Genomic DNA, 14,994 nt, shown 5'->3' on the forward strand with positions numbered 1-14,994 from the left:
CGCTCAGTAAATACTGGTGAGATTTGTGGCCCCTCTGCTTCCTCCCTCCCTATGGTAAGCAGGAGAAGCAGGAAGAGGGCCCAGTCTTTCTTTCTCCAGCTTCTCTGGGCCTGAGAGGGCGGATTTAGGGCCCGGTAGCAGGTGGGAGGTGTCTCTGTCTAGCTGTCCATTCCAGCGTCCCCAAACCCAGCCAGTTCAGCAACATGAGCCGCAGAGGAACAACTCGAGTTTCTTTCCCATAAGATCCCAGAGGGAGAACAATGAGTCTCGCCTCCACTCTGTGCAAATCGCTTTTCTTCTCTAGAGCTGTTTCTCCATCTGTGAACTGGGTAACGTGGGCAGCTAAAGGGAGCAATTTGGGCTCAGCACAAGGGAGTATTTCTAACAAACATCGGGCTGCCTGTGAGCTAGTGAGCTCCCCATCACTTCCAGCGCACGATGTAGAATCTCAGAGCAGGAAGGAACCTCAAACAGCCAAGCCTCTCAAGTGTGGGAGTCAGGGCAGCTACTCAGCGACACAGAGTGATCAGAGGCAGAGGTGTTAGGATGCCCTGCCTGCCCGTCTGAGCCACTCCCACCCCCACTCTGTCTGCCTGGGATGCGGAGCTGGGCTCACCCCCAGAGCGCCTGGGTGAGGGAGACACCACCTGGGTTCGCCTCTGGGCCTGCCACTAAGCAGCTGTCGGCCCCATCCACATCCCTGTGATGTGCCAGTCTCCTCCAACTCTCAGTCCAGGGGCTTTTTTTCCTGGAGCAGCTGGAAGTACTGGGGAACGAACGCTTCTGGAAGCAGCCCCCAACCAACACCCCGCCTCCCTGCCCTTTGCGGGGACAGCTCTGGGCAAGCGCTGTGCAGAGTTGCAGAGGGATAAGAAGCACCAGGTGCCCGCACTGGTGATCAGCTTAACACACCCTTTATTGCCTCGTGCCTTCCCCAACCCTCCTCCCCACTCCCCTAGCAGGGTTGCCCGGGATCCCGTTCTCCATCAACTCATTGCACTCAAATGCTTGTCTCGGGGAACCCAGAGACAGCAAGTCACTTAACCTCTTGTGCCCTGATTGCTCCTGATGGGAGGATCTGATGAGTTAACAAAGCACTCACAACAGTGCCCAGCAGTATGTTTATTTAATAAACAAAAAATGCAGAGATAAAGAACCTTTATACAAAACTCCACTCTCTCCTGCTCCACCCTCCTTGGCAAACACGGACACCAGGTGAAAAACGATCTTCTAGACACACACAGACATCCAGCCCAAGGTCCCCCACGCCTTCCCCCAGCACTCCACTGGCCAACGCAGGGACAGTGGTGCCCAATGTCTGCCTTCTGGGTGGGCTGGCTCATGGGACGTGAACCACTTCCTTATGGTTCCCCTGTGGCTGCCCACAATGGTGTCCACCGAGACTGGCCATGAGGAAGCCGGGCTCGTTTATTCGGGGATCCCAGGCACAACAGAAGCCCCTAGCCTTACAGTCGTGTGTGGATGCCTGGTAGCAAATGGCCGCTGCTTCGGTAATGGCAATTTTTCATGTCCTCTGTTGCCCCTACTTGACTGAACAGCCCAGATTCTGCCTCCAGCACCAACCCAAGGAAGCTGAGTTGAGTGAACGGGCACCTCCGGGCAACGGCCATCCTCCCTGAACTTCCATTTCCCAGGGACGCCCACGTCATTCCCTGGATGGCTTCGTTAGTTTGTAGGCTCAGCTTCCAGCTCAGTGAGATGGAGGCTGGTGAGGGACGTGGGCAATGGTGATTTGGTGGACAAAACATGCCTTGGGCAGGTAGGACAGGGACAGTCTGCTGCAGGGGCTGTGGATGGAGCTGCCAACAACTCTTTCACAAGTTGAGGTGCCCGGGGACCTCCTGATCCCTGTATGTGCCTGCCACGGGCATAGCTGCCCAGTGCCCTCCACTCCCACAAGGTGTGGCAAGGCCGGGCCGATGCTGGGGGGAAGGGTCCAGTCTCTGGCCCCAGTGTCAGCCACTGCACCTTCATACCATGGTTCTTCGAGACTTTCGGAAACCTGCCAGGCTGGCTGCCTGCCAGGAGGAGACATTTCCTAGGCCTGAAGAAGCCCCGGTCCTCACCTATACACCTCAGCAATGAGAGGGCGCCCACCTAGGAAACCCCCATGCAGGTGGGCTCTGTGGGGACCAGGTTCACGATTTTGGGGGTCTGGCTTGAGCCTTGAGCATTGCTGGGGGCAGGATGGAGGGACAGCGAGGACTTACCCTCCCCTGAGATGCCCAAGGGTGCCAGGGAGGCCAGAGAGAGGCTGGCCTCCAGGGGAACCCCACCTGGAGAGGGGCCCGGGGCCTTCTGGGGGCTCACTGGGGGTGAGGACCTGTCTCCACAACAGCAGCCGCAGCAGGGGCTGGTCACAGCGTGGGCCTGGCCGCCCTCCTCCTGGCCGTGACACTGCTTCAGGTGGCCACACAGGTGGCAGGTGAGGGCTGAGTAGACGATGCCACTGCCCAGGTCGTCACCAAGGGGTTCTGTGTCCTGCTCCAGGGAGAGCTGGGGCTTCTGCTTGTCCCCGTCCTTTGCCCCCAGCTCCAGACCGAGGTGCTCTGGGGAGCTGCTGGGGGTGAGGGTGCTCTGCGGGCTGTGAAGTGGCTCCATGTCCAGTCCAAAGGTGAACAGGGGCATGGGGACTGGGGTAGGGTCCCCAGGACAGCCAGGAATGAGGTTCTCGAAGGGCCTGTAGCCTCCCTGCCCACTGCTGGCCCCAAGTCCAGACATGCCTGGGGACACAGCACTGCTGGTGAGCAGACTCGAGAAGGCCTTGTACCCAGCCTCTCCCGAGGGGCCCAAGCCCGCCACCCCACTGTTCTGGGTGCTGCCCTGCTTGGCCACATGCACGAACTCCCGATAGCCACTGCTGATGGCCGGGGCGGGGGCCGGGGCCGCCCCGTGCTGGAGAACGCTCTGGCGGAGGATCTGCTCCCAGGATTCCGGCTCGGGCGGGAGCCCGGTGGGTGGCTCAGAGGGCTGGGGGGCACGGAGGATCCTGGGCTCCACCTCCCCCAGGTGCTCAGCCAGCTGCGGGTCCGCGTCAAGCTCGCTAGGACTTGGGGACTGGCTCAGGGAGCTGCTGAAGCTGCGGTAAGCGGGGTTGTCTGCGATGACGACGGGCATCTCTGTGCAAGCCACGCCGGCTGCAGGATTTGGCTCCGGGTTGAAAGGCTGCTCCCTGCCCCAGGAAGACGTCTCCTCGAGCTCTGCACCTGGGAACTCGGCCCGGGGCATCTGAGCACTCGAGCTTCCTGAAGGTGGAAGAAGGCACAACTCCCCCAGGCTCTGCTGGCCAAAGCCCCCCTCCTCACCCCTGAGCAGGTCCAGGAACAGACTCTCTGTCAGCCGGGCCATGATGCCCTCCCTGCCCTCCTGGAAGCCACCCCCGCTGCTCTCGGGCGATGTGCAGAAGCTCCCTTTGTCTTCCTCCACTTCCTCCTCCTCGCTCTCCACCTGGGCCTCAAACAACTCCACGCACCGCACCACGTGGATGCTCTCTGGCCAGAGGACCGTCTTGCTGACCTCCACAGGGTGCCACACTGATTTCCCAGGGCCCTGCAAAGGCCCCTTTCTGGCAGCCTTGGGGGAATCCTCCTCCCTTTTCATGCCACTCTCCAGCAAACAGGGCAGGAGCTTGGTGAGACAAGTCTTCCAGTGTCTGCAAAGCAAACAAAAATTTGGTCAGGGTTCAGTTTTGACACTTGAAAAACTCCTATTCATCCTTCAAAGCCCAGCTTGAAATCACCCTGTACCAATGTCTATCTATTGCAGACGTGCCTTCTGACTTTATAATCAATAATCTGTCCGTCTATCTTCATTGCTAGACTGGGAACTCCTCGAGGGCAGGGTCTGTGTCTTACTTTGGGATTTCTGGAGCCCAGTGCATGGTCTGGTACCAAATTCAAACTCAGTGTATTGAATAAGGAAGCATCTTTATCAGGGATGATGATATTTAAAAGCAACACCATACCACAAGCCACAAGCAGTTAGAATGGCTGCAGGGTCCTAGGGCTGAAGGAGGGTCCCAGAGCCCTCTGCTGTGCCAAGTGTAAACCCTTTAGTTACTCGATTGTGGGTGGGTCCAGGAGGCCCCACGGGAGGCGTTAAGAAGGCCAGAGTGATGTTGGCACGCTCGAGGGTTCTGGATAGTGGCTGTTTGCCAATGAGCATACAATTAGGTCAATATTTGAACAGCTGGCATAGCTGCCCTGGTTGTTAGCTGTATCAGCCTTGCTCAGGCTGGGCTGGGCATTCCCAAGGGAGTTCAGCACGTGCCCGGCCCACCAGTGAAAGGCAGGGGCTTAGCCAGCAGCCCACCTCCCTAGGTCATCCCCTCCCGTCACCCCTTGAAGCCTAATGTCACAGGACAACTGCCAAATGCCAGGGAAGAGAAGGCAGACATGGCCGGGGGGGGGGGCCCATCTCCCCAGTTCTATCACGCAGGCTGTGACCTAAATTCAGATACATACGGGCACTTGGCTGGCTCCTGGCCTCGGGACCGCCTCTCCCACGGTGACACCTGGAACGAAGAGACAGCCGGTGAGACCGAGCGGAGCGGCCCTCCAGCCCAGCCAGGCATGTGGCCGTGCTCAGGGAGCGTTTCCCAGGGGCAGGGCACAAGTCTTGGTGACATCACACAGGTGTGAGGTCCAAATAGTTCACTTACACTCCCGGAGCCCCAGTTTCCAGGGAATTAATAATAACGGTCACTGTGGTTGATGGCAACAGCGGCCACCATCCTCTGCCGCTCCTCCCACCCCTTGGATCTAACCTGGCCATGGGACTTGCTTTGACCAATGGAAAGAGGTAGGAGTGACATCGCGACAGTTCTGGGCCGAGGCCTCAAGAAACCTTGCGACTTCCCAGCCTTGGGAACCAGGCACCCTGTGAACAAGCCTGGGCCGGCCTGCTGGAGAGTGACAGGCGCCTGGGGAGAGTCAGCCAGGCCCGAGGGAGGCCACTGGGACTGGCCATCTCAGTCTGGATCTGTCCCGCCCAGCCCAGAACCCACTCCACCCCCGCTGCGGGGCCCAGCCCAAACTGCCCACCTGCAGACGCACCAGCTAAATGAACGGTTGTTGTCCTAACCCTTTACGCTTTGGGAGGATTTGTTACGTAGTGAATGCTACCCGACACCTAAATGGCACTTAGTATGTGCAGGACTCTGTCACACACACTGTACACGCATTGTTCCAGCAAATTCAACATCAGCCCTAACAAGTAAATGCTGCTATAACCCACACGAGGAAACTGAGGCTCAGAGAAGTTAAGCAACTGGTTCAAGTCCATGCACAGGTAAGTGTCAGCTGGGATTCAAAGCCAGCACCCTTGGACTCCAGAGCCTACTAGAAAGTCCCCGGAGAAGCAAAGACTCTTCCAGACAGGGCCTGCAGCCCCCTCGCTCCTCCCTAGAGAACCCTGATACTGCTCAGGCAAACCCCACCACTCACCCGCATGGCCACAGCCTTGGGGAGCTAACCCCACCCCACCCCCTTACCAGTGTCTGGATTAGGGAAGAGCTTGGAACACAATTCAGGCCAATGACAACTGAGGAGGGATTTGCTGCTGCTTCAGGGGCAGTTTCCTACTCTTTTTTTTTTTTTTTAGAGACAGGGTCTCCCTCTGTCACCCAGGCTGGAGTGCAGTGGTGCCATCATAGCTCACCGCAGCCTCGAATTCCTGTCCTTAAGTGACCCTCCTGCCTCAGCCTCCCCAGTAGCCGGGACTACAGGCACATGCTACCACCACACCTGGCTGATTTTTGTACTTTTTGTAGAGATGAGGTCTTGCTATGTTGCCCAGGCTGATCTTGAACTCCTGGCCTCAAGTGAGCTTCCCATCTCAGCCTCCCAAAGTATTGGGATTACAGGTGTGAGCCAGTTTCCTGCTCTTAAGAGGAAGACACAGAAAGCCTGTCCTCTCTCCCTCTCCTTCTGGCCCCCTGCCCTGGTACACGCACCTCCACAGGGGTCATCTCCCCTGAGGGGAGGGAAAAAGCCCAGAAACCAACCCCAGAGGACCCCAGAATAGCTGTGAATAGAATAGCTGTGGAAGCCAGGGAGGGGGAGGACAAGCCTCTGGGCTCCTAACAACTGCGCTAAGCTGCGGAATCGACCTGCCCTGAACCTTCCTGCCTGTCCATTTGCTGTTCCAGAAGCCAATGAATCCCCTCGACATCCCAGATGTTCTGAACCACACTCCTTGCTATGCGCAGTGCACAGCGTCCCGGCCCACACACCCTCCTACCTGCGCATCTTGGATGATGATCGCCATGAGCGGGCTGTGTGCTGGGTTGGGGATCTGGTCCCACCAGTCCTTCTTAATCCTGAGGGAAAAAAAGGCAAAGGTAGTTGGTCTCCGAAGTATCGCCAGGTTAACGCTCTTCCCATAAAAACTGTCATTGTCGTCAGTACTGATGAGGCGTCAGAGACCGTGCTGAGCTTTGGATGTCAAACCCCTGAATCCTCACCCTAACCTGATGAAATGGATTCCATTGCTAACCCCGTTCTACAGATGAGGAGACTGAGGCCCAAAGAGGTGAAGTGACAGCTGGCAGGCGGCAGAGCCAGGTTCGCACTCCAGCATTCTGCGACCCAGAGGGAGTTCTCGATGAGGCCACCTCTGCCCCCAGTGGGAAGGAAGCTCCAGGGGATGAGAGAGACTCAAATTGCAGGGAGAAGGTTCTGGGTTTTCCCCCCGACAATTTCCTCTCTGCAGCAGCTGAGGACAAACGCCCAGGGACAGGCCTAGGATGGCCTGAGAAACAGGGACCCGCAGAGAAACAGACTCCTCCTGTCTTGCTGGGCTCATGGGAGCCACCCTGCACCATCGCTGGGAGGGAAGGTCCCAGACAGCTGCCGGCTTAGCCTCCACCCACTTTTCTTGTCAAAACCTATTTATTGAGCACCTACTATGTTCCACTCACTGTGCCAGGCCCTGGAGCCACAGCAGTGAACGAGACAAAAAGATCCCTGCCTTTGTGGAGCCAACCCTTGAGAGGGGACAGACAGACGACAAAAAGACACAGAAGTGACTGCATGACATCACTCCACGTGGCAATAAGTGCCACGAATAAAGATGAAGGGGTACAGAGGGAAGGGAGTGTGACCAGGGAAGGCCTCCTTCTACCACCTCCCAGCCACCACCGCCCCCACCCACCAGGTCTTTATAGCTGATGAAGCATGTTCTCACGGTCACTGTCAACCAGCAAAGGAGGAGTCCAAGGCTCAGGGGTTTCAGCAACTTGTCAGTCACCAGCTACCAAGCACCAAGGCCAGGATTCAAACCCAGGCCTCCTGACTCCATCGGGGATACTGTCTTGAATTCCTCTGGCTCCTGCCCCTGGCCCTAGGTGCCTGAACCACACCCCAGGCACCCGGGGTGACAAGGGGACAAGGGACAACTCCATCTCCCTTGGGCCAAAGGAGGGCCCTTCCCCCAACTCCCCCCTCAGCCAGCTCACTGTCCCCAGCCAGGGCCCAGCTCAAACTCTCCTCCCTCCGAGAGGCCTGCCCTGGCCTCCCTCCAAAGAGTCTCCCGGAACATCTCTCCTCCCCTTCGCCCTGGTCTATGTCCTTTGTAGCATGGGTCACTGTGGAAAACCATCTGTTAGTGGTTGACGTGTCATTTTCTGTCTCCTCATGAGGATGCAAGTTCTAGGAACACAGAGTCCTTGTCAGTCTTACTCACAGCTCTACTCTCAAGGCTTAATGCATAGTAGCTGCTCAATAAACATGTGCTGTTGAATGAAAGGCCCACCAGTGGACGGATCAGAGGGGAGCTCCCTCCCACACCGCACCCCAGAGGGCTGGCTCAGTGGCCTCAAAGCCCAGGACTCACTTGATGATGCTGCAATAGCAGCACAGGCAGATGATCACGATCACAACGCAGGAGATGATGACGCCGACCGAGAGGCGCTGCTCAAAGGGCTCCTCGTACGCTGGAAGTGTGAGCAGACGCCATGAGCCAGGGCCACTTCCCAGAGCTGCAGACCCGGGGTCTGGCCCCTCCCCGATGACGAGACCTTCAGGATCTGGCCGCGACCACCCCTCCTGCCTCACCTCCCCCACGCTCCCTCCTGCACACCGAGCCCTCGCCTCACTGTCCCCTGCTCCTGCATAACTCAGTGCCACCTCTAGATCTTGAACGTGCCGCTCTCTCTTTCTGGAAGCACAGAGGTCATGTGCATTTCCCAGCCTCCCTTGCAGCTCATTTTCGTCATCAGAATTTGAGAGGAAGTGATGGGAGTCACTTCTGGGCTTCCTGCTGTCAGGAAGCAGGTGTGGCCCCCACGCTCCCACGCCCCTCCTGCCGGCTGCACGCACATCCTGCCAGGGCCCCAGAGCCCCGATTCTTAACTTGGGGTCCACGGACCTCCGACTTGGCTGCAGATACAACTCAGGGGTCTGGAAACTTGGAAGGGAAAAGAAATGCCATCCTTATTGTCCCCTCTGACACCTACCACCTCCTTGCACTGAGATGGGAGGGGGCAAACCACATCAGCGATTCTGAGCAGCATGAGTGATCCTGTGCCCAACAAAGACCACAGCTATTCTCATCTCACACGACAGTTGCAGCGTTGCAAAATATTATTCATGCTCATGCTCCTGACAGTATTGATAAGCACTACCACTAGATCTTGTTATTTGTTAATGAAGCACACATATTCCTAGATAAAAAAGGTGTTCGAAATATTTCTATAACTACATTTCAACATAATTAGTTTCCTTTGTAATCCCGTGCATCTTATTTTATGACGGACAGAGCTCCGCTCTCCCAATTTCCACGGGGAAGAAAACCACCTACAAATCGGCAACATTCACGCTCGACTACTGCACGAGCAAGAAATATATTCCCGTAGTGTCAAGCCATGGAAATTAGGGAACTACCTGTTACTACGGCTTAGCCTGCCCACCCTGACCGATACACTGTGTCATTAGTACCTGCTGTTTGCAGTTACAGACACCGTGATACGAAAACCCGGAGACTCAGTCAGGGGAGGTGTAAATTGGGAGGCAGCGACCCTGGTTGTTCAGGATGCCCAGTACTCACAGTTAAGCCACAGGGCGCTGGGGCTCCACTCGCTCCAGGTGCTGTTGTAGCTCTGGGCCCAGGCCCTCACCCGCGCCCTGTAGGACACCCCGGATTTTAGGGCGCTGACTGCGATGCGGAGGATGGGTTCTCTGTAGGTCACGTTATAGACTCTGAACTGGGAGAGAGAAGGGATTTGTTAGTGCCCCAGCTGGCAGGCAGTCGGCCCCAGCTGCTGTCCTCAGCTGACCCTGCAATGTTTAAGAGCCACCAGCCTGGATGCTTGGTGGTTCCCCGACTCAGGGAACATGGGACGTTCCCTGGCATGAGACGGGTCAGGGCGGTGGCTCCTATGCTAATTAGCCGTATTACATTACTCAGGCAAGTCCATTAACTTTTCCTTTTTTTTTTTTTTAACTTTTAAAAAAAATTATTATTTCAAAATATGACGAGGATACAAATGTTTTTGGTTACATGGATGGCTTTCGTTATGCTTGAGTCAGGGTTGTAAGTGTGCCCATCACCCAGAGAGCGTTCACTGTACCCGTTAGGTAGGTTTTTGCCCATCCTCTCCTCCCCCTCCCCCCTCCTTGATTTCCACTGAGTTTTACTTCCCTCTGTGCACCTGTGTACCCTTCCTGAGTTTTAGCTTCCTCATCTATAAAATAAGAGTAAGAGACCCTAGCTGTGTGATCTTGTTTGTTTTGTTAGAGACAGAGTCTGGCTATGCTGCCCAGGCTGGATTCAAATTCCTGGGCTCAAGCGATCCTCCCACCTCAGCCTCCCGAGTAGCTGGGACTACAGGTTTGTGCCACCATGCCCAGCACCAACTGGCTGTGTGATCTTAAGTAATGATGTAACCTCTCTGGATCCCAGTGTTCTCTTCTGCAAACTGGGGGTGATAAAAGTGCCTGTAGGCAGGGTGGCAGTGAGGATTAAATGGGTTAGTACAGTTAGCACTTGGAAGAGGCCTGGCACACAGGAAGCACAGGGTGATCTTTCTGAAGCACCAACAGGGTCAGTGCCTCCTTGTCTATCCTTCATGGGCTCCCTAGCGTCTCCATGGTCAAGCCCAGCGTGGCCTGAAACCAGCAGGAAGAAGCTGAGGCTCTCAATCCAGCAGCCTGCAAGGAGCTGAATGCCACCAGTATCTATGAGCTTGGAAGTGATCCTTCTCCATTTGAGCCTCGGATGAAACCCAAGCCCCGGCTCACACCTCGGGTATAGTCTGCGAGACTTGGAAACAGAGGACCCGGCTATGCTGTGCCTGATGCCTGATCCGCAGAAACTGTGAGATACCAAATGGGCGTTGTCGAAAGCCGTTTAGTTAGTGGTGATGTTATTACGTGGCAATAGAAAACTAAGACCATGATGAACACACACACACACACACACACACACACACGCCTGCTTGGACAGACATAAGCTCTCTCTGGAGGGACACGCAGGCCTCCACCCTCCGCCTGCTCTAACCTTACTGTCCTGCCCCTCCTGGCAAGAGACAAGCAACAGCGCTCACTTTCCGGGAAGAGGAATTAGCGGTTGGGGTTGGGAGAGAAACATAGTTCTATTTGAATTTTTACTTCACATACACAAATATTACTTTCACCAAAAAAAACAAAACAAAACAAAACAAAACTTAAAGAATGAAAAATAAAATGAAAGCTGTGTGCATGACAGAGTCTGGCGGAAAGCAAGTGGCATGAGCTCTAACTCCTCTCCCTGTGGGACGCAGCCTGTTGGCGGCTCCCTCTCCTCCTCCCCGGGCCCCTGTGGTTTCCCCACAGCTCCTGGCAGCCCCGTTTCTGCCTGTGGGTGGGAGAGCGTTTGTGGAAATGGTTTGGTGCAAAGGGAGCCAAGGGGAGGCTTTTCACAGCAAAGGAGCGAAGCCCCGCAGGTGGCAGAGAGGCTGGGGCAGCCGGGAGCTGTCCCCGCTGCTGCAGTGGAGCTGAGGGTGGGGGTGAGTTGGGGGCAGATCGGGGAAGGGACAAAAACCCTCTCACTCCCTTTCAACTTTCTCAACATGAGTAAACAAGCAGCAACAGCTACGTGGATGTTCCCGAAGGAACCTTACACCCTGGAAAGGAGCTGGGGATTGGGAAATGTTTTCCTAGGAAACAAAAGAGAAATCAGAGCTTCTAAGGAACTACTTGTGGTTTGTTTGTTTTTTTAATAAGAAGGTCAGGTGGTCGGGACACCGTCTCTGAGAGAAATATCGCCGGGAGGAAAAACAGCACGGGCTCTGGAGTTCAAATCCTGGGTTTGAATCCCGGCTCCGCGACTTCCCACTGTGTGACCCTGGCAAGTCACTTCACTCGTCTCAAGCCTCAGTTTCCTCATCTCTGAAATGGAGAGACCAAACGCTCCTTCCCACCTGCAGGGCTTTCACAGCTGGTGACGATATGGGTTGTGCCTAGCACACAGTAGGCATACGAGGAAAAGCAGCCATTATTATTGTGAGCATGGCATTCATAGCTCTACACAGACTTGTGGCCTCATTTTCTGCTTTTTCACAGAACACTTTCCCACATCCCCATCACTCTCAAATAGGCCATGAATTTTCAACCTCTAAACCTTTTCTCATGCAGTCCCCTCCATCCAGCCTACTTTCACCTTCCCTCCCTATCTAGAAAACGCCTATGGAGCCTTCAAGGCCCAGGCCAAAACTCCCCATCCATTGTGGAGCCTTGCCTAGAAATCATCCAGTAGAACGAGTAGCTCCATCATCAAAATTCTACAGCAAGTTCCTAATCTCTCTTCTTAGAATTTATCCTACTCTGTGTGAGCCACAGCTAGGTCTGAGTATGGTGGCAGACACGGCTGGACACCTGCCCAGCATCTATGCCACTGGGTCTAGGTACCCCCTGCCCAGGACAGGTAAACCTACCCACAGCTCCAGGGTTAATCCTCAGGGCTCTAAGCCCATCACGGCAATCCCATGCCCTGGCCTGTGATTGGTTAGAGGGGAGCATGTGACCAGCTCTGGTCCATGAATAAATTCTTTAGACTCAGCTCCGCCGTTGGGAAGGGAGAGAGAGGGTGGGGTGTCTCAGTAGCTCCTGCCCCCACCACCAAGAGAAGCTGGACTTCATCCTTCTGCCTCAGACCTGGTATCCCGAGGCCTGGGGTGGCCGTGAGCACCCACTAAGCCATGGCCCAGGCACGCTGACCAATTGAATCCCATGGCTGGCATCTGAGACCAAGTCCTAAACTCAGCGGGCATTTAAACCGGCCCAGTCCCTGTTACCCCTTCCCCAGAGTCTCCCTTGGGGAACCACTCCTACCTTATTTTCAGTCCATCTGGTTTGGGTGGTGCTCACCGCACCTGTAGCTCCAGAGGCGGGCATGTGACTCACCCCGGGCCAATCGGAGCATTCCTCTGGCACCCTCCCACCTCCCACAGCCAGTGATTGACTCAAAGACTGGCACATGATTAAAGCCAGGCTAACTGAGCATCAGCCCCAGGACTTTTATTGAAACTCTCAGGGAAAAAACCCTTTTCCCATTATGGCTTTGGGAGGTAGGCATAGAGCTACTAGTGGGCATATGTGTGGGAAGAGCCTGCCTAAAAATGAAGCCAACATCGAATAATGCAGGGCCAAGAGTGGGACAGATTCCTGGAACCTAGATCCAGCCATGCCTGAAGGCACCTCTAGAAATAAGCAAATCAGTAACATTTCTTTGGACTCTATAGGCAGTACCCTTCTCTCCCTCCAGCCCATTCCCAGACTCTCCACAGGCCTTGCACAGGCCCAGGACATGGGAAGGAGATTTACTGATAGAACGAGACCTGCCCGTTCTGTAGCATCTGTGCATACCCCGTCACCACCACCACCACTGCTCTCTGAGCCTCTGCTTTGTGAGTCCAGCTGCCCCAGCCCGGCGCCTTCCCCACAACCAGGCCCAGTGCCGAGGGGGAAACTGAGCCCTTGAGATGTGAGTCAACACTGAACCGCCTCCCTGTCTTTGCCAGGAAGAGAGGAAGCAGCGTCAGAGCCAGCCTGGGCCCCGGGACACAAGGAAGGGCACAGGCCCTCACAGACCTGAAGGAACGAATCATAGACCAGGCAGGGGACAGCTAGGCAGATGGTGGTCTCCAAGGCCTGAGTACTACTCAGGAGAAAAGGACGATGACGTTTGGGACACACGTGTGCCCAACAGGGGAGCTCATCAGTGTCACACACTTTGTGCTCTCGTAGCCCTGTGGGGTGGCTGCTCTTGTCACCCCCATGTTACAGATGGAGAAACTGAGGCACAAAGAGGTTATGTGACATGCCCAAGATCACACAGCTGGCAAGTGGCAGAGCAGGTACTGGAACCCAGCTCTGTGGGACGTGGGGGCCCACGGTGTCCAAAGGTTGTCTCTGCAATGGGCATGTGGGGAAGGTGGATTTTGGGGGGCAACATGTGTGGCAGGAGATGCTCCCCACAACCTGTAGCTAAACAGAGGGTACCAGGCCACCCCTGTGTACGGCCCGTGCTGTTATTTACTTGGCAGTTTCTGGTAAATCAACCCGCCCTTTTTAAAAGCCATTAGCACCCGTATTTAACAAAGCACCCACCGCCACTACTGTGAGTGCAAAACAAGGATCGCCTGTCACAAGGACCACACAGCAACGGCACTACACTGTGGCTGATCTGGTTTTGTCAGGGAAGGTTCTAGGCCCGCAGCCTCCTCTCTCTTCAGCAGCAGAGGAATTAGTAACCGAGTCGGCTCCCCCGAGACTTCCTCCTGCCCGGCCGGCGTGGAGGGAAACTGACAAGGGTTACTGGCTTGCTCTGGGACCTGGGTTATTCGAGTGTGCTGTCAAGGTGCCACCTACGAGCGCGTGTGTCCCCCCACTGGGAAACACAGATGTGGCCCGAAGGCCTTCCTTTACGCAGGAGAAGCAGAATGCAGAAATAAGTCCCCTTCTCTGCACCCTGGGCGTGGGCCGGGGCCGGGGGAGAAGCGGGTCTCTAGCTACTGAGGTTTGCTGTGCAGCCTCCCCGGCTCCGGCTCCAGGGCCCGAGTCTCTGCCTCCCCACCCGCTTCCGAGAGGTCACGGAGAAACCCCGAGTGGTGCACACTCACATCCGCTGGGTCGTTTTCACTTGAAATGTTGACCAGGTAGATGAGATCGTCATTCAGGAAAGTGTTAGGAGGGTACGGGTTGTTCCACGTCAGCACCAAGGTGTCGGAGATGTTGGTATGAACCGTGAGGTTTCCTGGGGCCCTGGGTTTCACTGCGGGAGAAGGGGTGTCTGAGTGAGGGGCCGGCCCAGCCCCAGCCTGCAGACACAGCCACCTAGATTCCAGGGGCCAACACCTCTGCAGGACACTTACGGGGCACCACACAGATTCAGGGCTGAACCGGAGAGGTGCAGTCAGCACGCCGATGATACGGTTGCCACGATGCGACCCAGCACTTTAGAGTGTATTAACCACCTTTTCTACAGCGGAGGCAAATCGCACCAGCCAAAGTAACCCAGACTGCAGCTTTTTCACTTTGATCCTTCACGCTTTTGGCCACATCTGTGTACTGTACTATTATTTATTGAAGAAATTTTTCTTTATTTTGACTCACTTGTTTTAAAACTTGGCGTCTTTGCAAGCAATCATATCCATGAGATCACAGGTTCATACACCCGTGATGCATATTAAATTATGCATTAAAATATACAAATGCAAAAATTATTTTGAAAGTTCATTCATGGGTCAATTTAAATAACCTCCCGGCCACCAGCAGTGTGGGTGGGAGGGGTTGGTTAGAAACACCGGCTCTGCGGGGACCTAGCCTTGGGAACTGCCTCTGCTGCCCTGCCGTGGGTTACTTGTCTTCTCAGAACTACAGTTTATTCAACTGCCAAATGGGGATAATAACTCTCTTCTGGAAACTGAGGCTCAGAGAGGTAATGTGACTTGCCCAAGGTCACACAGCAATGAGTGGTGTTTTAAACACCCCAGGC

The 14,994-nt window shown here is 55.3% G+C and overlaps 1 protein-coding gene across 5 annotated transcripts in view; it reads right to left on the reverse strand.

The window, feature by feature from the left end:
- Positions 1-1,113: 1,113 nt before the first annotated feature.
- IL4R (interleukin 4 receptor) overlaps positions 1,114-14,994 on the reverse strand; it is a 36,851-nt gene continuing 22,970 nt past the window's right edge. For 4 of the 5 annotated variants that reach the window (XM_069486786.1, XM_069486785.1, XM_069486788.1 and 1 more), the window contains 6 exons: positions 14,120-14,271; positions 9,067-9,223; positions 7,855-7,954; positions 6,262-6,340; positions 4,485-4,534; positions 1,114-3,673 (listed from right to left, as the gene is read on the reverse strand). In XM_069486786.1, coding sequence (XP_069342887.1) covers positions 2,119-3,673; positions 4,485-4,534; positions 6,262-6,340; positions 7,855-7,954; positions 9,067-9,223; positions 14,120-14,271 — 2,093 coding nt within the window. In that variant the 3' untranslated portion in view covers positions 1,114-2,118. Of the gene's footprint in view, positions 3,674-4,484; positions 4,535-6,261; positions 6,341-7,854; positions 7,955-9,066; positions 9,224-14,119; positions 14,272-14,994 lie in introns of those variants that run through there. The other variant, XM_069486789.1, reaches the window with a different exon arrangement.

This window comes from Eulemur rufifrons, chromosome 14 (assembly GCF_041146395.1).
Source record: "Eulemur rufifrons isolate Redbay chromosome 14, OSU_ERuf_1, whole genome shotgun sequence".
Classification (NCBI taxonomy): domain Eukaryota; kingdom Metazoa; phylum Chordata; class Mammalia; order Primates; family Lemuridae; genus Eulemur; species Eulemur rufifrons.